This window comes from Fusarium tjaetaba (assembly GCF_013396195.1).
Source record: "Fusarium tjaetaba strain NRRL 66243 chromosome Unknown NRRL66243_c0000086, whole genome shotgun sequence".
Taxonomy (NCBI): domain Eukaryota; kingdom Fungi; phylum Ascomycota; class Sordariomycetes; order Hypocreales; family Nectriaceae; genus Fusarium; species Fusarium tjaetaba.
The window spans coordinates 256,517-276,087 of record NW_023501282.1 but is presented as its reverse complement, the minus strand read 5'-3'; the positions used below and the strand labels follow the sequence as shown (position 1 = coordinate 276,087).

Sequence of the window (19,571 nt, the reverse complement as noted above, 5' to 3'; positions counted from 1 at the left end):
TTGGAGTACGGAAGACAATACGCCTGTTAACAACCCGATAAGTGCTACAGCTTTACCAATCTGCTGATTTATTTATTATGAACAATATTCTATTCTGTTTACACCAAGCTACCTATGCTAATTCGCTGATGTCGTACTTGCTCATAAACCTACGCCGCTGAGAGGCTAGTAGGCACCCCACTGTTCCTGACCGTGATATCGATTCAAGGATATCAACATGAGCGGTCAGCGCAAAGGAAAGAGATATTCTCTGAATACCTAGACTACAACTTGCATTCTTACCATTCTATCATTTTCCTGTTTCTACCTAAGCCAGGTGTTCTTTAGAAATCAAGGTCATTCATACTAAGGTATGGATCCGAGAAGCTTTCAACTCACTTGCGACTCAGCTCAAACAAAGCCAACCTTGATTCATATTGACTTTCCAGTCAAGATAGGTAGCCAACAGAGCATCACCGCACCACTTTAACTACACCGATACTGTACATAGAGTGACGCACATGATCCTTGGCCCGCAGCACCCACACGTCAGGCCCTAATATGAATATCCTGTACATTGTATTGGCACAATTTATGCATTGAGCAAGTAAAAATATCGGATGTGAACAATTCCTTCAAACGGGTGACCCTTTCCCTCTCACTGTCAATTGCTGCTAAGATCGTTCATCTTGAACATTCAAACAGCTACGTCTCTCATACCCAGGTAAGAGGGTTTGATACAGGCTCTGGAAACAATCCCCCCGGCCGAAAGCGGTCTCGAGGTGTCCAGGATCTGTAACCACTGAAGCGGGAAAGAACCCACAAAACTGAAGCTCTCCCCGAAGCTTTCAGGTATCAAATACCGCCATTCACAGTGGATGATACATGGACATCCAAACTTCAACGTGGAGTCGTAGCCGCCAACTGATCGTGGTTCTCGTACCTTCCTTCGTGACCTGTACTAAGCTTTCCTCCGCTCTTTACGCCTGCCGTCGTCCCCCTAGCCCTGACCACTTTCCACTTTCCACAACTCCTCACCTGCCACCCCTGACAACACCCCCCTTCCTCCTTCCCTCTGTGCCCCCAAACCGAGAGGCCAGAAAAATATTTCAGATTCCGCTACCAGTCGCCTTCACTTCCTCCCTTTCTCTTCTCCATCACAACATCAAACACCTGTGTCTCCGCGCAACGCACCGTCGTCTGTCTAATCTCAACCTCGTTTCTAGGGCACGAAGCTACCCTGATCAAACTCCTCCTTATTGCACCAGAGTTCAACCTGTTCAACTCGCAGCAATCGTTTTCGAACGCTCCTCCACCACAGGTCCAAGTTCGAACGTCATAATCAATCTAACCACCAACCTCATCCACCTACCGCCATCATGTCTGCCGCCAACCCTACCACCACCAACAACAACATGGATGCTGCCGTTAATGACGTCGCAAACACTCTGAGCAATACCTCACTCAACAACAAGCCTGCCGATGACAAGACGGCCGCCAACGAGGCCGCCTCGGCCAGCGCTGCTGAGGGCCGTCGCCTCTACATTGGCAACCTGGCCTATGCGACAACTGAGGGGGAGTTGAAGGACTTCTTCAAGAGCTATCTTGTGTAAGTTCTATCTTCTCTTCTTCTTCATCTCCCTACCCGGCTTCTTTTATCTTTATACCGCCTTCCGTGTTGCATGCGATGAGCGACTAGCTGGAGACACGTGTCTTCGCCATCGCGATGGGCGCCTTCCCTAGCCATCATGACGACAAATGATGGCAAGCACACGTGAAGCTCTTTCCCAATCAACAAGTCTTAGAATGGAAACGGGTAGCTACTGTCCTTGCCTACCGTGGCTCGGAATCGTAGCTGCCTCATTGATTCCACTTCTTCGTCATCAAAGCCGTCACCCCATCACCCCATCATGGATATACGTTTAGAAATACTAACGTTCTCGCCACTAGTGAGTCTGTCTCGATTCCTAAGAACCCCCGCACCGACCGCCCTGTCGGCTACGCCTTTGTCGACCTCTCCACTCCCACTGAGGCTGAGCGTGCCATCGAGGAGCTCTCCGGCAAGGAGATCCTTGAGCGCAAGGTTTCCGTTCAACTCGCTCGCAAGCCTGAGCCTGCTGGCGAGAAGTCAGAGGGAGCTAACGGTGAGGGTTCTGGTGCAGAGGGCTCCCGTCGCCGAGCTTCGGGACGTGGCCGCGGTCGTGGCCGTGGTCGTGGAGGCCGCACTGCCCGCGCTGGCCGTGTGAGTCATTCTTCAGTTCTGGGACCCACGAGTATGGTACTGACTATGTCACAGGAGGGTGCTGAGAAGAAGGAGGGAGAGACTACTGAGGCTGTTGCCCCTACTGAAGATGCTGCCCCCGCAGCTGCGGCTCCTGCTACCGCTGAGGTTTTACCATTGACCGACATCACAAACAAGATCAACACTGACGCGAACACCAAGACTAAGACTCAAGCTCGCCCCCAGCGTGAGCGCCGTGAGCGGGGCCCTCCTGCTGATGGAATTCCTTCCAAGACCAAGGTCATGGTTGCCAACCTGCCTTACGACCTGACTGAGGATAAGGTGAGAACAACTGACTTATCTCGTTCTTGATGCAGTTTTCTGACACTATAACAGCTTATTGAGCTTTTCAAGGCCTATGAGCCTTCTTCCGCCAAGATTGCTCTCCGACCCATCCCCCGATTCATGATCAAGAAGCTTCAGGCTCGTGGCGAGGCTCGCAAGGGCCGTGGCTTTGGCTTTGTTACTCTGGCTTCTGAGGAACTCCAGCAGAAGGCTGTCAGCGAGATGAACGGAAAGGAAATTGAGGGCCGTGAGATCGCCGTCAAGGTTGCTATTGACAGCCCTGACAAGACCGACGAGGAACAGCACGAGGGTGATGCTACCAACGGCCAGAAGGAGGCGGCCCCTGCTACTGGTGCTGAGGCTGCCTCTACTCCTGCTGCTGCTGCCCCAGCTCCCGCTGCCACCAAGACTGAGGCTACCCCCGCCTCTACCACACCTGCCACTACTGCTTAAGTTATGGCTTGGCACGAATTTCACGGGCATGAACTAGGTATGCCACGATGATAACACTTACGATTTGGTACGCGATTTTCACGAATTTCTCTTACGGTAGATTCTCGCTACAACGATGAAAAGAAAGAATGAGGTATTCGACCTTGCCGGGATCTTGGGGACGTAAGCAAGAGCGAATCGAGCTTTCAATGAATCTCGGGTGGTGTTTACTTATCAGCCTTTATCACTTTTCTCATCAAACACTTAATATTTCCATGATCGGGACATAAAAAAGCTCACAGGCCCTCTGTTATTTTGTATTTGTATCACTTTTTCTCCGTCACCCTTCTGCGGGTTGTACACTAGTTTACACCAGAGGCGGCAGGGGGGAGAAAAGCTTAGCGGTATTATAAAGGGCGTTTTGATGAAGCTGAACGGGCCTACGTGATTTTCCTTCTAGTCGCTTGAACGTGCAAAGCCTTATTCCAATGGTGAACGTATGTATCCGCGAATTCGCGGATGCCTTTTGCTCGACATCATGGGGACGGGACAAGTTGATAGTAGAGTTTACATTATCCTTGAGGATTGTGGGGTGCAAGGGAAGAGGCGTCATCGCTCTGGATTATAGGAATAACGGGATATGTCAAGTAACCTAATAGAACATATAGACTGACGCTGGATAATACAGTATAGCTCACGTGGCTAATAAGGATTCCATTTAATGATGTCTTGATAGAGTGTGTATCAAATGTATAAGGTTAGGTAGGTATGGATAAAAGTGCCCCGCCAACCTACCTTAGCCCCTTAAATGGCCGGAAGCAGTTGGGGCACCTCAGGGCAACGAGCGGGAGGAGCTGGCCCCGGGCTTGCTCCAGTGCATCAAGCAACTAGTCTTGGGCGCTGAGTGGTGTAATTGTAAAGGCAAGGTACCCTATGGCACTAGCGCCGTCAGATGTCTCCCTTTGTTTCTGTTTCCATTTACGGGGTGTTTCCAACTCATCATAAAGATTGATTGCACGTACTAAGTTATATCGTGCCCAACAAACACAGGAGCTCCAACATCCAATATAATCGACGCTCCAATATCCCACAGCAGCGCTGAACCTCTCAAGATGGCATCCAAGGGCATGTGGGAGGTCGATCCCGAGACTCGGTCCAAGGTTCGTCCACCACCATTCATCCCCTTTCCTACTCATCTAATCTCTCCCCTTCCTCTCTGCGCTTTACGCTGCAGTCACACATGCTGACGCCGATGCTGTCGATAGCTGGCCACCCTCCAGAAGGAATCCAAGAACAATATCTGCTGCGATTGCAATGCGCCCTCTCCCCAGTGGGCGTCTCCCAAGTTTGGCATCTTCATCTGCCTCTCGTGCGCTGGTGTGCACCGAGGCCTTGGAGTCCATATTTCTTTCGTCAGAAGTATTTCAATGGACGCCTTCAAGTCAAGCGAAATCGAACGAATGCGACTGGGTGGCAACGAGGGGTGGAGGAACTTCTTTGAAGAGCATGAGCAGACTAAGATGATGGGCATCACATGGGAAGACTCGACTATTGCAGAGCGATACAGTGGTGAGGTCGGTGAGGAGTGGAAAGAGAGACTGAGCTGCAAGGTTGAGGGCCGCGAATATGTCCCTGGGGCGAAGAAGCCTGTGTCTGCGCCCACGAAACCCGCGTCGCGAACAGGAACACCCATGAGTGGTAGCTCGCGCCGCAATGAGAGTCCTGCAGCGGCGTCAGGAGGTGGAGGCGGAGGCAAGGTCAAGGTGGATGATCAGTACTTCTCAAGGCTTGGAGCCGATAACGCTGCACGGCCAGACCATCTGCCACCTAGCCAGGGAGGAAAATATGCCGGATTTGGAAGTACTCCTGCGCCCAATTCTTCGGACAACGACCTCAACTTTGGTGAGATACAGAAGGATGCTGTCGCGACTCTCACCAGGGGGTTCGGCTGGTTCACATCAACGGTCTCAAAGACCGCCAAGACTGTTAATGATGGCTACATTCAGCCCACTGCTAAGCAGGTATGCCACTTCTTCCAGGCGATTATGCCTACCTTATCTCGGAGTCTTATCTAACACATCATAGTTTGCTGAAGGCGACTTTGCTAAGCAAGCTCAACTGACCGCTTCCGCCTTCGCAAAGCAGGCTCAAGCAGCGGGCAAGAATGCACAGGAGGGTTTCACCAGATTCGTGGAAGGTCCTGAGAACCAGAAAAGTCGAGAAGCCCCCCTGGATGAGAGCAAGAAAAGTTTTTGGGATGAGTTCTCAAACTTGGCCGATCAAAGACAACCCGCCAACAACTCAATCGGCACAAGTGCTATGGGAATGGGCAAGAAGAGCACGGCGGCTCCTCCACCAAAGAAGCAGGACGATGCATGGGACGATTGGTGAGCGACAGTGTAGTCGTAGCCTTGGTCCGTTTCGAAGGATGATTTGTTGGCAATCTAACGTACCTAGTTGGAGCATTGGAGTATAGGCGTGCCTGTTAAATGAACCAGTCTCTTTACAAAAGTCTCGACTTCTCTCAGATCACTTGAGGTCCAAAATCAATTACCAGTAAACTTGCTGCTTCCAATGCCGAAGGACCCGAGTAGTCACCCATAACAACAAAGTCTTGAGTCCTAATTCGTCTGTGAGCTATGAAAGCAATGCTGTGCCCACACTCGGGCTCTGTCCTGTGCTCCCCCTTTCTGTCTATGCCTCTATCTACATATACTAAAGGCGCACAGTCAGATAATTAGCACAGGAACACTGGTTTCGAATACAGCACAATATCGTGCGTCATACACTACGCCCAAAAACACACAAGAACCTTAATACGAAGCCTCAGTTTATCACACAGTTACTGCCCCGAACCTTGAGATACAACTAAACAAGTGGTATCGATCCACAAGCATAAAGAGTGTGTTTCCCATACAAAACTCAGCTACTTGGCCTTCTGGATGCCATTTACCAGCATCCCTCCACTACCAGCAACTATGGTACCCAATCCATCAACCCTCCTCTGGGGTGGTCGCTTTACAGGTCGGTAGAGCTCTGTCTACTGTTACGACGTATGCTGACCGCGTCGCCATGTAGAGAACATGAACGACCTCATGGTTACGTTCAACGAGTCGCTCCCCTTCGACAAGGCGTTGCACGAGGCCGATGTCAGGGGCTCCATCACCTTTGCAAAGGCACTGCGACAGCTCGACCTGCTCACTGACAAGGAACTGAGCGAGATCACCAGGGGCCTCGAGGCTGTCGAGAAGGAGTGGGCTGACGGAAAATTTGTCATCCATCCTGCTGTTGACGAGGACATCCACACGGCCAACGAGCGTCGCTTAGCTGAGCTCATTGGCCCAGCCATCGCTGGCAAGCTTCATACAGGCCGCTCCCGCAACGAGCAGATTGCTACCGACCTGCGAATTTGGGTGCGAACGGAGCTTGATGACCTGTCCGAACAACTGCGCACCACCTTGGCTGTTTGCGCTGCCCGCGCCAAGACAGAGATCGATGTACTGATGCCCGGCTACACACACTTCCAACGTGCCCAGCCCGTTCGCTTTTCCCACTGGTTACTCTCACACGCCACCTACCTTATGGGTGACCTACAACGACTTGACGGCGTCCGTGAGCGTACCAACTGTTGTCCCCTCGGCGTTGGCGCCCTGTCGGGAAACCCCTTTGGCATCGACCGTACTTTTCTCAAAGAGGATCTAGGCTTCTCCTCTGTCCACCCTAATAGCCTGGCGGCGGTTGGGGATCGTGACTTCGTCGCTGAGATTCTGCAGTGGTCGAGTCTGCTGATGGTGCACCTTAGCCGCCTGAGCGAAGACTTGATTATCTATTCAACAGCCGAGTTTAATTTCGTTCGGGTTGCCGATGCTTATAGCACCGGCAGTAGTTTGATGCCCCAGAAAAAGAATCCCGATAGCCTCGAGACGATTCGAGGAAAGGCTGGCAGGGTTATGGGCCAGGTTCGTCTCTTGTCAGCCCCCGGTTAAGACATGAAGGGGCCTTGCTGTGCCCTGAGCTGACTAACTCTTGATAGGCGTCAGGTTTTCTTTCCACCCTCAAGAGCCTGCCGACAGCGTATAACAAGGACATCCAGGAGTCAGTGGAGCCCCTCTTTGACTGCGTCAAGACGGTTTCTCAATGCCTGCGAATCGCTGCTGGCGTCTTGAGCACGCTGCAGATCAACTCGGAGAAGATGAAGGCAGCCCCAACAGCCGACATGCTCGCCACTGATGTCGCCGACTATCTAGTTGTGAAAGGCGTGCCCTTTCGGCAGACGCACCACATCGCCGGCGCCGTTGTGCGCAAAGCAGAGGAGAAAGGTGTTTCCATCGCCGAACTAGAGCTTCCCGACCTTGGGAAGATCTCGCCTCAGTTCGAGGCTGATATTGTTGACGTCTTCGACTTCGAGAGGAGCGTTGAGAGGAGGACTGCCCAGGGGGGACGAGCCGGAGCTCAGTACTGAACCAAATCTCCGCTATCGAGGCCTATCTTACTGGCAATTAAACCAGAAGGCCAACCAAAAATAAGTCGTCTTTAGATAATCGAGTTGCTTTGTCTTTTGTGTGTGGCGCAAGGTACAAATAGATAGCACGTCCCTCGCTACCTACTCAGCAACGAGATATGCTAGAGCTAGAGGCTCGTTGGGACAATGGGGTATGGCCACAGGATCAGCACCTATCTTTAAATCTACCCAATCGTTAATATAATGACCCCTTGTAGTTGGCTCTAATCCAATGCAACCACTGACGTGCTCTGTGCGGGCTGCCTGTTCTCTCTTTCACGGGGCGGCCCGAGCCTTGTTGGTAGCTTAATGCAAGAGATCCGCTCCCAAAGGACAAAATATCAAGTCATGCATGAATAGGTACCTCAAATAAGATCTTTTTTTCAATGTCCAACATTTTATTGCATCTCCCTTGGTACCACTGAGCAACATATACAAGAGCCAGTTTTCCTCGTGGGCATCGCCAAGAACCACACCTGACAATTCCACGCTTCGGAACTTGTTTTGCGGCATGCCTGAGCAGTCCTGACTTTATCCTGAACAGAGATGATCAGGAACGTGGTCAAGGCCTGGTCAAGGCATAAGACTTCCAGGCCATCGAGGATGTCCAAGTTGTTCTTGTCAGTAGCAGCAAAGCTGGATATATTAGCGATAACCTATCGGTTGTTCTTGATAAGTATAGGGCAGGCTTCTTATTGTCTAGGAAAATCTACCAAGATCAATGAAAGAGGTTATAGCTGATAGTGGAAAAGATCACCTGTTGAACGTGCTCCCAACAGACACGTCTGGGCTTGTTATCTCCTGACGAAAGATCAGCTTGTCTGTCCCAGCTTCCCAAACAACAAAAGAGAGTTCGGTTTCTGGCAGACAAGCGAAACTGATTACTTCAACCGAAATCTGAATATGGCGGAGATGATGGACATGATGACTATGGTAGCAGCCCCCCTTGGCTCTCCCACCAACGAAGGTATTGAGGATATCAAAACTCTGAGGTCTTCCGATCGCCTGACGGAACCATCCCTGGAAACAGCCATTTTGACATCGCCTTGGCTAGAAGTAGCGTCAAAAGGGTAGTCGGGGAAGATGGGAAGTAAGATAATGACCCTGTGTTAGAGTGGCTGAGAAGCGTTACCTGATACCGAGCCTTGCGTGGTGTGGTGCAATTTCTCCTAAAACAGAGTCAAACTGAGTGCCAGGTAGACTATGAAGGAATGTTGCTTTGCGCTTCAGTTGTGGGAAGCAATGCCTTTGAACTGTTACTTTTCCAAGAATGAGCTAGGTTCTCGAGAGAACCCACTAGGTATTAATAAACGCAGAGTCGCCTTCTCTTGTCTTGAGATGTCTACAATCATTTACTCAGGTAGGTAGGACATCCTTCCCATGTTCGTCACTCAGCCCAGATCGCAATCACATAGCATTACTGCTACTGGGTGTACTACATCTGTAAAGCACGTCAGGCCAAGGACCTTGCAGTTAAATCGTTGTGCGTCTCTAGCACGAACCCCAGTATGGACGCTCTGAACCACTAGAATCCTTGCGTACCAGTGCCGCATATGTGCCTGCATCATCATAGGAACAAGTGATTTTGCTGCGTAGGGTTGTACTGGTGGTAGACCACCGTACCCTTAGTTATATGGCCGGGCTCGGCATTTGCGTATAAGTTGCCGGTGGTTTAACACCGCCAATGGCCGATTTCCTCAACACCTCCCTCCCCATGTATACACTTCTCAGTTCAATTTGGCAGAGTTTTGTCTGGAATTTATAGGCGGATAATGATATGATAGAAGAGAAAGACACGATGCCATGAATACGCGCCGCAAACCTTTTAACAGGAATAACATCAACAACACGGGAATGAATCCCGACATCGCTCGTTCATCCGGCGGATCTGTCACGTGGGCCGTCGGCCGAGGTTGGAGCTGAGACCGGCCCTAGCCGGTACCGCGCCGAGCTTTGCCATGACGACTTGGCCGGCCCTTGTGAACGTCTCGCCGCTCTCGACAACTTCAATTTCGCATTGAACAACACCCATACAACATGTCAGCACTACGGATCCTCGTGCCTGTCAAACGGGTCATCGACTATGCTGTAAAGGAGCCGGATCGACTTTTGAGAAGCAACGGAACGCTGACAATATTTACAGGTCAAGCCTCGAGTTAACAAGGCCCAAACGGCCGTCGAGACAGCTGGTGTCAAGCACTCAATGAACCCGTTCGATGAGCTATCCGTTGAAGAGTCAGTGCGTATTCGAGAGAAGAAGCGTTCGCCCGGTGGTGTCGAGGATATCTGTGTTATCTCTGCTGGTCCTCCCAAGGCGCAAGACGTGCTTCGAACAGCCATGGCCATGGGCGCAGACCGAGGAATCCACGTCGAGCTCAAGGATGGAGATGAGCTAGAGCCTCTGACAGTAGCAAAGATCCTCCAGAAGGCCGTGGAACAGCAGAAGAGCAACCTAGTGATTCTGGGCAAGCAGAGCATCGATGACGATGCGGCACAGACCGGCCAAATGCTTGCAGGTCTCCTGGGGTGGCCTCAGGCTACACAGGCTAGCAAGATCGAGTTCGGTGCTGGTGATAAAGTCACTGTGACAAAGGAGGTTGACGGTGGTGTCGAGACAGTGAGCGCCAAGTTGCCTATGGTCATCACGACAGACCTGCGACTCAACGAGCCCCGCTATGCCAGCTTGCCTAATATCATGAAGGCCAAGAAGAAAAAGTTGGAGAAGACAAAGCTTGAGGATTTTGGAGTGGATGGTGTGAAGCGCCTTAAGACACTCAAGGTCATTGGTAAGTTATCACTCTCTCACACTAAATTGCCCGTCGTGCCTTTGCTAACATCCCCCAGAACCCCCAGCTCGCCAGGGAGGTGGTAAGGTTGAGGATGTTGGTGGTTTGGTTAGTAAGCTGAAGGAGCTTGGTGCATTGTAAATGAGAAACAAATAGTGAACATGATAAAGCCGAAGGCCATTAGAATTGACTAACCCTGGATGGAGTATTCTTGCTATCATTCAGTGTAGAATGAAAATTACAAAAGGCGAATCTGCATGCTGTTCTCCAATTTGCTGGAAGCTCCCATTACTACGCTTGCGACCCGAAATAGAGCTGGAATAACTGTCTTTTAATATACATATATATATTTGATTTTCTCACATAAATAACGCCTAATGCTTATCGCCTATTCAAGGAGAGGATGGGAAACCATGCGCTTCTCGAAAAAGCTAATGGTATATGCCATTGAAAAGGGAAGGCACAATAAGCAACTTCAGACATGATAGACATGAATCACTGTCAATGGATTCATGGGATTGATGTTAGAAGTAACATCGCGTTAGGGAGCTGATGCTAGGTATCTCGCTTACTTAAAACCTTTTGTTTAGTAAGTAATGAGTGTGGATGTCAAGGGGAAGAAAGAAATCTCAGGACCTTGATCCTACATGATAAAAAGATTTAGGTAACTTAGCACAGGTTTAAGATACGTCTAGTATAGACTTGGAATACCCTTTGCTGAGTTGTATTGAGGTCTGATATTTTCTTGCCTCCTGAGGGATGTGAGATACCCTTAAACTAGAGTATTGGAAGAGTAAGAAAGTGACGTCGACAAAAAAGTAAAAATCGTAACCTCACTCCAAGGAGCGAGGTTTCGAGCTCGAGGGGTGTTCAACCCAACGTATTTCCCGTTGTTCCAAGGTGTTCCACTTGAAGGCGCCGGGGTGCCATAGAATAATTTGAACGCAACTTGCACTTATAAGACTGGTCTGTGTGGATGTCACACAGGGAGCCTCAGATGTGCCAGGGCTCTATCTTCATAAACAAGCATGCACGTGAGCAGTTTTCTGTCACGTACATGACTTCCTGTAAGTAAGTTGAGGCTCAAAAGACTCTACTATAAAGCATCCATCATCATATTGTTACACCAAGACCAAGACTTGTAAGGTTGTCTCATGATTGGATCCCGACTGCCGAACGCCAGGTGCCTGGCAGGGCCATCGAGAGCTCCACAGTCTCTTATCAGAGCGATCGACAATGCTACGCTAGAAATACATACTTCTAAGTTCTAGCTTGGCTTCCATGCTTTGACCGCCAGCAGAGGAAAAAACTCAACAAGGGCAATTCCTATGACGTCTCAACATTCCCGGAGTTTGTCTGGGGACGGTGGATCTTGTATGGTTTCATTGACAAGATAAAGGGCATGGCCGTGCTGGAGCGCTTGACTCAGTCGACATGTCTAGGTAAGGTACGTTGGGTGAATATGGCATTGAGTGCAAGAGTGGTGAGTTGCAGCATTTGAGACACGATATTCAATGCTCACGACTTGCCTTCTTCTTGCGATATCGACATGTGGTATGAAGAAAACATAGGCTCATTGATCGGCGCAGGTTGTGTTGATTGTGACGTGTAATTGGTGTTGGTCAAGGACTCACACAGCGACAAGAGTCAAAAACGATATCGGAGGTTGAGAGATGTTGTCAAAGGGTTCAGTTCCTGGCAGCGGGGCTCTAATAGCGCCAATAGGCGGAGCGCTCAGCCCGCCCACCACTGTTTTCTCGGCGGAAGAGCGGGCTTCTGGTTCCGCCTGGAGGAAATTTGCAGCCAGGAACCCACTCAGCTCGAAAAAACTTGCCAATGACCAAGGCCGTGTTGTCAGGTTTCCCTATCGGGGCGGCACCTGCGGAGCGGGATCGCACCTATCGTCCATCCTATCCTCACTAGAGGTACCTATCCTATCTTTTCTTCCCAGCTCCCACCCTCTTGACTCTTTTCTTCTTTTTCTTCTCCTCCAACAGAAAGAAATCCTCGCGACAAAACCACACAATCTTGACATTCGGACCCTAACTCAACGTTCCGGCAACACGATTGCATCTTTTCTTATAACTTTGAACTGAGCTCGTCTCTTTAATCCGCCCACATGCACGGGCGCCCATCCGTCTTCACCTCGCAGGTACGTTCACACCTTTTTTCCCTCTTATTACGTCGCCTGTGACATATACTCGCTGTATCAACCCCGCCATCACCCAACACATTTTTATCTATGGCTTTGCAACGTTCGCTGTAGGAGCTATAGATGGATGGATGCTGTCCCCTGATGGCTCTGCTCCTCTCATCATCACCAAGACTTCCATATACTCCAATTGGCACAATGCTAACCCAATTCATAGGATTATCTCTCTGGTTCGTACTCTTCACTGTTCTTGACTCACCGCTCGAAACCTTGAGTTGATTGGCCAAACATGGAAACTAACCTATCTACCATTGCAGACCACCTCTGGAAGTCCCAGTCTTGCTAAAGAACTTTCTTGCTCAACCGACTATTCTCCTTTTAAACACAACTTAAATAACCGACATATATCAAAATGTTCTCCCGACTGGCTTCCTTTGCCAAACCCGCGGCCAAGTCCGCGTCGGCTTCTGGCCGAACCATGCTTCAGGTCCGATACCTGTCTGAGAAAGCTGTTGCTGGTAGCAAGGGCAGGACTATGCCGTTCTCTGCTGCTCGAGCTACTGCTCCTGCTGCTTCTATCCCCGCCACTCTCACCATTCGAGTATGTACCCTGCAATGGCATCTTTCTTACCTGTCGAAACAATCTAATATGCCTATAGGACGGTCCTGTTTTCCAAGGCAAGGCTTTCGGCGCCAATGCCAACATCTCTGGTGAGGCCGTCTTCACCACCTCTCTTGTTGGTTACCCCGAGTCCATGACCGACCCCTCCTACCGAGGCCAGATCCTCGTCTTCACTCAGCCCCTGATTGGCAACTACGGCGTTCCCTCCGCCGTCCGAGACGAGTATAACCTTCTCAAGTACTTCGAGTCCCCCCACGTTCAGTGTGCTGGTATTGTTGTTTCCGATGTAGCTGTCAACTACAGCCATTGGACTGCCGTCGAGAGTCTTGGCGAGTGGTGTGCCCGAGAGGGAGTTCCCGCCATCTCTGGCGTTGATACCCGCGCTATTGTCACTCACCTCCGAGAGCAGGGCTCCTCCCTGGCTAGGATCTCCATTGGAGAAGAGTACGATGCCGACGAGGATGAGGGTTTCGTTGATCCCGGCCAGATCAACCTGGTCAAGCGTGTCACCACCAAGGCTCCTTTCGTTGTTGAGTCCCCCGGTGCTTCTCTCCACGTTGCTCTGATTGACTGCGGTGTCAAGGAAAATATCCTTCGTAGCCTGGTCAGCCGAGGTGCTTCCGTCACAGTCTTCCCCTATGATTACCCCATCCACAAGGTCTCACAGCACTTCGATGGTGTCTTCATCTCCAACGGTCCCGGTGACCCTACCCATTGCCAGGCTACTGTCCACAACCTCGCCCGCCTGATGGAAACCTCCAACATACCTATCATGGGTATTTGTCTCGGACACCAGCTTCTGGCTCTTGCTGTTGGCGCTCGCACCATCAAGCTCAAGTATGGTAACCGAGCTCACAACATTCCCGCTCTCGACTTGACCACTGGCTTGTGCCACATCACCAGCCAGAACCACGGATACGCCATCGATGCGAGCACCCTTCCCAGTGACTTCAAGGAGTACTTCGTCAACCTCAACGACGGATCCAACGAGGGTATGCTCCACAAGACCCGCCCCATCTTCTCGACCCAGTTCCACCCTGAGGCCAAGGGTGGCCCTATGGACAGCTCTTACCTCTTCGACAAGTACCTCCAGAATGTCCAGCTTGCCAAGAGCAACCAGGTGGTTTTCAAGGATAACCGACCTACCCCTCTGATGCTCGATATCATGAGTCGAGAGCGCGTCGGTGTTGAGCCTACTCCTCTTGCCGCTACTGCTTGAATGACTAGTGTGAGATGATTTTGGCGTCTGGGATAGGTCGTTGGTAACGTCTGTTAGTTTCTCGGGAGCAAGGATAATGGCTGCTATTTTAATGTTATATTCAGGAACATTGGTCTTAGAAGAAAGATTGTGATACCACTACTGCACATCAAGCCATCATGTCAGATGTCTGGCGGAATGTTTTGAAGTGAATGACCCCAAGCAAATGCTGCATCCAGCCTACATACAGTATCTCATTAAGTGAAGCCAACGCTCTTACTCAAAATGTGAATCAGTTTAAACCAGTCTGCAGACTTGAAACGATGATTATAAATAAAGTTACTCAATTCACTGATGTCTTAACACCTGTTGTTTATTTCCTTGCCCTTTTACTATCTCAACGCCGTCCTCCATACGATGCAGCTCCTGATACCATGTGCACAGTGCAAACATATTAATCTTAATTTCCTGTCTTTTCTTCGCACGGCATAGCAAATCATGCACATCTCGCCCTCAGTCCCTCATTCGAATGTCGCCATCATCAGACAAGGAGCCACGACGAGGTCGGTGGTCGTCCCGTGGCGGGGGGAGATACCGATCACTACGTGGTCGACCGCCGCCACCGCCGCCGCGTCCACGGCGTCTCCCACCGCGGCGCTCACGGCCCATGGCTCGCTCACGGTGTGGAGGTCGGATGCCTTCAAAGACCTCCTTGCCCCGGTCAACGAATGAAGTACCGTTCTCAAATGAGTAGCGATTAATCTCGCGGCCGACATCGCGGTTGCGATCATTTGTGTAATAAGAGCGCATGTTGTCGATGCGGCGACGCGCAAGATCTTCTGATACAGGTTGGTAGTCGATGACTGGGCGAGTGTTGGTGCGCTTGAATGCACCGCCTGGGTTGATAGGTGGGGGTCTTGGCCCAGGTCCAGTACCGGGACGAACAGGGCGTGGCCCAGTAGGAATGGGAGGGTCTCGGAGTGCTCTGGGTCCAAGAGGGATAGAATTAGTCGCCATCGTCGAGCTCGGGGGTGGTCTTGCGTTCAGCTGAGGCATCGTGCGAGATGTTGATGCTGATGCTTCCTCGAGATGTGCTTCAACTTCGCCGTTAGGACCATCCTCATAAACGACTTCCCATCGAGCACCAGAGCGCCCGCGGGGGCCACCGCTGGCTTGTTCTGTATCAATCCAGTCTCTGACATTCTCAGGAGGGACAAAGTCGACCCAGAGCGCTTTGCGATTGCTCTCATTAGGCCACACACTGCCATGAAGTGCAGTGCGAACGCGGGAAGCAGCAGCGGTGTTTTTGAAGACAACAAAACCATGTGTACGGATCTGGTCCAGAAAGAATTCAGTCACAATCCCGTCATCATCGTCCGCTGCGTCTTGAGAACGTCTCGCAAGCGCGACGAGATGGGCTTTGACATCTTGAGGTCGGAGAGGGCGCATGAAGTTCTTGACGTAAAGTGCAGAAGTGGCCGGATGCACCGCCGGCGCAACATCCCGCTCGTAGTCCATATCCTGCGTTTTACCTTTGTCTTCACCAGTTTCTTCTTGTCTAGGTACCTCGTTCTCTGGTGCAGCTTCCTGTGGATGTTCTTGTTGAGGCTCCTCTGCTTGGGGCTCACTGTCCAAGTCCATAGGAGCAGGTTTGTTTTGGGGTTCGGGCAGCAGATCTTCCTGTCGCGCACCTAAACTATCGCCGTTTGCTGAATTCTCTTCCGTGCGGGCGCGTTTGCGAGCAATCGATTCTTCGATTGGTGGGGGTGTGAGAGAGCGGCGTTTGCGTTTTTGCTGCTCAGCAGCAGGGGTTGGTTCGAGTGAGTGGGAGGGTGTAGATTCGACAGTGGTTGTCACTGTTCCCGCTCTTGATTTCTCGTCCAACGTTGGTTCCCTAGATTGAGCATCCATTTCATTCCCAGGAATTGGCACGTCAGCGACCAGATCGCCATCGCGCGCCGCTTCCTCTATTGCTTCATTCTTGACATCTTCCTCCTTTCCGGTTTCAGGGACCCCTTTATCAGTCTCCCGATCAGCATTAGGCGCGGTGTCATCATCCAAATGTTTCTCTTCTAGCTCCATTATTTCTGCCGTTTGATTCCCTTCTTCCGGTTCGTGCTGCTCGGCCGCTTCCTGGGGCTCGTTGTCTGCAGGGGGTGGTTGCTGAGCTTGTGGCTCATCATTTCCAGACTTGCTATCTGTAGGCGCATCTTCAAGCTGTTCTTGGGCCTCCGTATTCTCAGTTTCTTGATCAGCTTCGTCTAGTCGCGCGACAAGCTCTGTTTTGAGACCGTGCTGTGGTAGACCGCGACTTTTGAGCTCGGCCTTGAGGTCGACGACTTTGAGCTTGGCCCAGTCAGTCATGATGAAAGCAATTGGCGGCGCGTGAACGGCTGACGTGTTTGAACTCGAGTCTCATGTGCTCTCCTTTTGCGTTAAAATGAATGATTATCCTGGACAAAATCTGAATCTGAAGGACGAGAGTAGGTAACGAATTGAAGCTTTGGAAATCACGAAACAGCTTTGATCATATTCAGTCTCGTCGCAAATCTGAGAGTAAAGGGATGTTCATCCAATCAGGTGCCATAGTGAGGATACCTTATGTCAGCAACTCTGCTTTTGTGGCGTACTCCGTAGTCAAGCCACACAACGAGACTCAGACAGCCACAAGATCTAGACATCAGCTGCATTTCTTATTCTTGTTCCAAAGTGAACACTGTAAAGTGTAATATAAAGCTATGACAGTAAGCATTAAGAATTGGCGGTTTTTGGCATGACTCCGTGCTTACACTGATTAAGGTCACAGGCTGGTCATTCAAAGGCTGACTAACTAAGTACAGAGTATCCGTAGTTAATGGTCACATGCAGTCTCATGATACGCAGCGGCAAGTGGGCCATGCGTTGCACAATAGAACAGCTACCTACCTATGTACTCAGTACTGTATCCGTACCCCTCTCAAACTGATGCATTGTGATAACAATGGCGGTTCAAGGTCAACTGTCGGTCATGGCAATGCAATTGAGTTGATGAGCTCCTGCTTAGGAGCCATGGTCAAGACTTGATTGAGTCTATTCAACTCATCATGAGTTCGACTGCTCTCATGCGTTTATGGTCTCGATATCATGAGCTGATGTCCAATTTCCTTCACCGGAAACAATGTTACCCATGTCACCTTGATCGTGTTTCTCTTTTCCGGTCCCTAAACCCCTAGCCCGTCCGAAATGCAAACGTAGCTGTACCAGGTGAACTGACGCCAGGTTCGTTGCTCGTTTCACTCATAGTATGAGGTGATGTTCCTTGCCTAGCCCACTCTAACCCCTGTTTCCCCCCTGGTTCGTGGACATAACCATCATCACACGACCTCCAGCTTATCCCGCATCGCGACCTGGAGCTCCCCGAGCTTGTGTGGGTCCTGCTCTAACACGTCATTGCCCTTTGGCGTTTGCTCTTTGTGTTTTGGTGGCTTTTTAGTGTCACATTTTGACCTCCACCTCCGCAGTTCAACGCCGACCCAGCCATGAACCCAATAAGCCCAGGATGGCATCTGGTTATCATCAGTGGTCAATTCACTTTGCCTGACTTTCCCGAACATTATTGAAAGGCGACCAAAACAATTGAATTAAATAGAGAGCTCCTAGTCTTTTTGGTATTTTCTTAGGGTTCCTCCCGCTCATCAGTCAAATACATTAAATACATAAATATTGGTCTCAATCAGGGCCATGCCTGAGCCCCTCGTAAACTCTCAATTCGTACAAGCCGGCAATCAATGCCAGGGATCTTAGACGTCGAGACCGTCGACGACAACGCCCTTGTTCCAGGTCCACTGAAGTCTCCTAGCCACCTCCAACGCAGTAAAGTCATCAATCATAGCGCTGACAAGATACAGTGCTGCATCAATGCCAGAGCTGACACCTCCGGATGTGACCACCCGGAGACCACCAAGTCGCATAGCTGCGCGGCGCACAATGGATTCACGGCGGGTGTTGGAATCCTTGAACGACATGCTTCCCTTTCTGTGAGTCATCATAAGTCAGTTTAACTGCCTCAAAGCCAATCCATGACAGAGTGGGGTATAGAGGGACCACTCTGCATGTGTTACGTACCGGGCTGCCGAAGGGCGACGTCCCTGACCAGCATCGGACTTGCGGCGGATGTATGGGCTCTCGTCTTCGCCGAGGTCGAATCGAAGGTTGTTGACGACATAGCGAGCGTCCTCGACCACATCGGTACGTTCTTGAAGGTTCACAGTAGCAGCATCGCTGCAGATGTTCTCAAAGGTAGTGAGATAGTCGGGGTGGGTAGTGGCAGAGAGGCCAGAGAGGATACCCTGCTTACCAAGGAAGAGGGCACCTGTGCAGATAGAGAGGATGGTACGCTCGCGGGCGGGGTCACGCTTCTGAAGCTCTGAGAAGTCGGTGATGAGAGAGAGGGGCTGGAGCTCTTTGGTGACAACCTCCTTGGAATTACCGCCAACGACGACGAGGATGTCAAAGTCTTCAAGACGCTCGTGAGCCTCCTTGTAGGAAATCTGGGAGCCAACGACGACGCCCTGGTCGGAGATGACCTTGGGCTCAGGACCGACGATGGTGACCTCGAAGGCCTTGTTGTCTACATGAAGGGGAAACGTGATCAGCGGGAGGGGTAGAACAAATGAATGCACCGTACACCAAAACGAGGGGTATGGACTAGTATACAGTGAGATAGAGGATACTTACTGTCAGGATCCTTGAAATCGTGTGAAGCAGTAGTAAAGACCTCGAGCGCGCCGGCAAAGTCCAGGAGATCGAACTTTTCGTGAATGGCGAAGAGAACGTCAACGGGCTCCTGGTCAGCGATGGCCGAGGTCTTCTGCGCACTCATCTTTGCGGTATTGTTGGGGGTTTAGAAGAGGGTAATAGTTGAGGAAGAATTGTGACGTGTGTTGAAGTCAAGTTGTAGAAGTAGACGAGCACTAAAAAGAAGATGCTAGCTACCACAAAAAAAGAGGTTACTGTTGTTGTTGCTGGATTGGTTTATAAGTGATCTGGATAATGATGAGAAAGGAAGGAAAGGAGAAGGAGATGAGGAAGAGCAGGAGGGCCGTTTTAAGTACAGCAAGGAATGTTATGTGGTTGCTTTGCCCTGAGTCTTTCCCCTCATCGATTGACGACTCAGGAACTGCAACCACCTCACCTCACCTCACTCAATCAAGTCCCGTCCCGTCCTTTCCTGGCCCAAAGTTGAGTGGCTCGATTCCTAGGTCAGAAGGACTCTTGAGTCTGGTGTGATCATTACCCACAAAGTCATGGCACGGTCTCGTCTGCAGCTAGTATCAGGAAACTGCGGGGTTACTAG

General features: G+C 50.7%; 7 protein-coding genes across 7 annotated transcripts; 5 read left to right on the top strand and 2 right to left on the bottom strand.

Moving 5' to 3' along the window:
• Window positions 1-1,358: 1,358 nt before the first annotated feature.
• Window positions 1,359-2,998, top strand: FTJAE_4488 (Single-stranded TG1-3 DNA-binding protein; the record flags this gene model as incomplete). Its single annotated transcript, XM_037350897.1, has 4 exons — window positions 1,359-1,588; window positions 1,906-2,221; window positions 2,276-2,542; window positions 2,597-2,998. 4 exons carry the CDS (start codon window positions 1,359-1,361, stop codon window positions 2,996-2,998), a joined length of 1,215 nt encoding a protein of 404 aa, XP_037208453.1.
• A 1,091-nt stretch (window positions 2,999-4,089) lies between these two features.
• Window positions 4,090-5,368, top strand: FTJAE_4487 (ADP-ribosylation factor GTPase-activating; the record flags this gene model as incomplete). The annotated part of the gene is made up of 3 exons (XM_037350896.1): window positions 4,090-4,137; window positions 4,243-4,998; window positions 5,063-5,368. 3 exons carry the CDS (start codon window positions 4,090-4,092, stop codon window positions 5,366-5,368), a joined length of 1,110 nt encoding a protein of 369 aa, XP_037208452.1.
• A 587-nt stretch (window positions 5,369-5,955) lies between these two features.
• On the top strand, window positions 5,956-7,439 carry FTJAE_4486 (argininosuccinate lyase; the record flags this gene model as incomplete). Its single annotated transcript, XM_037350895.1, has 3 exons — window positions 5,956-6,001; window positions 6,056-6,936; window positions 7,011-7,439. The coding sequence occupies 3 exons, from the start codon at window positions 5,956-5,958 to the stop codon at window positions 7,437-7,439; spliced, it is 1,356 nt and encodes a 451-aa protein (XP_037208451.1).
• Window positions 7,440-9,515: 2,076 nt separating this feature from the next.
• FTJAE_4485 (uncharacterized protein) lies at window positions 9,516-10,405 on the top strand (the record flags this gene model as incomplete). Its single annotated transcript, XM_037350894.1, has 3 exons — window positions 9,516-9,566; window positions 9,622-10,264; window positions 10,323-10,405. The coding sequence occupies 3 exons, from the start codon at window positions 9,516-9,518 to the stop codon at window positions 10,403-10,405; spliced, it is 777 nt and encodes a 258-aa protein (XP_037208450.1).
• A 2,423-nt stretch (window positions 10,406-12,828) lies between these two features.
• On the top strand, window positions 12,829-14,257 carry FTJAE_4484 (carbamoyl-phosphate synthase arginine-specific small chain mitochondrial; the record flags this gene model as incomplete). Its single annotated transcript, XM_037350893.1, has 2 exons — window positions 12,829-13,017; window positions 13,076-14,257. The coding sequence occupies 2 exons, from the start codon at window positions 12,829-12,831 to the stop codon at window positions 14,255-14,257; spliced, it is 1,371 nt and encodes a 456-aa protein (XP_037208449.1).
• Window positions 14,258-14,749: 492 nt separating this feature from the next.
• FTJAE_4483 (uncharacterized protein) lies at window positions 14,750-16,600 on the bottom strand (the record flags this gene model as incomplete). The annotated part of the gene is made up of 1 exon (XM_037350892.1): window positions 14,750-16,600. One exon carries the CDS (start codon window positions 16,598-16,600, stop codon window positions 14,750-14,752), a length of 1,851 nt encoding a protein of 616 aa, XP_037208448.1.
• A 1,415-nt stretch (window positions 16,601-18,015) lies between these two features.
• FTJAE_4482 (uncharacterized protein) lies at window positions 18,016-19,097 on the bottom strand (the record flags this gene model as incomplete). The annotated part of the gene is made up of 3 exons (XM_037350891.1): window positions 18,016-18,250; window positions 18,341-18,845; window positions 18,953-19,097. 3 exons carry the CDS (start codon window positions 19,095-19,097, stop codon window positions 18,016-18,018), a joined length of 885 nt encoding a protein of 294 aa, XP_037208447.1.
• Window positions 19,098-19,571: the final 474 nt, after the last annotated feature.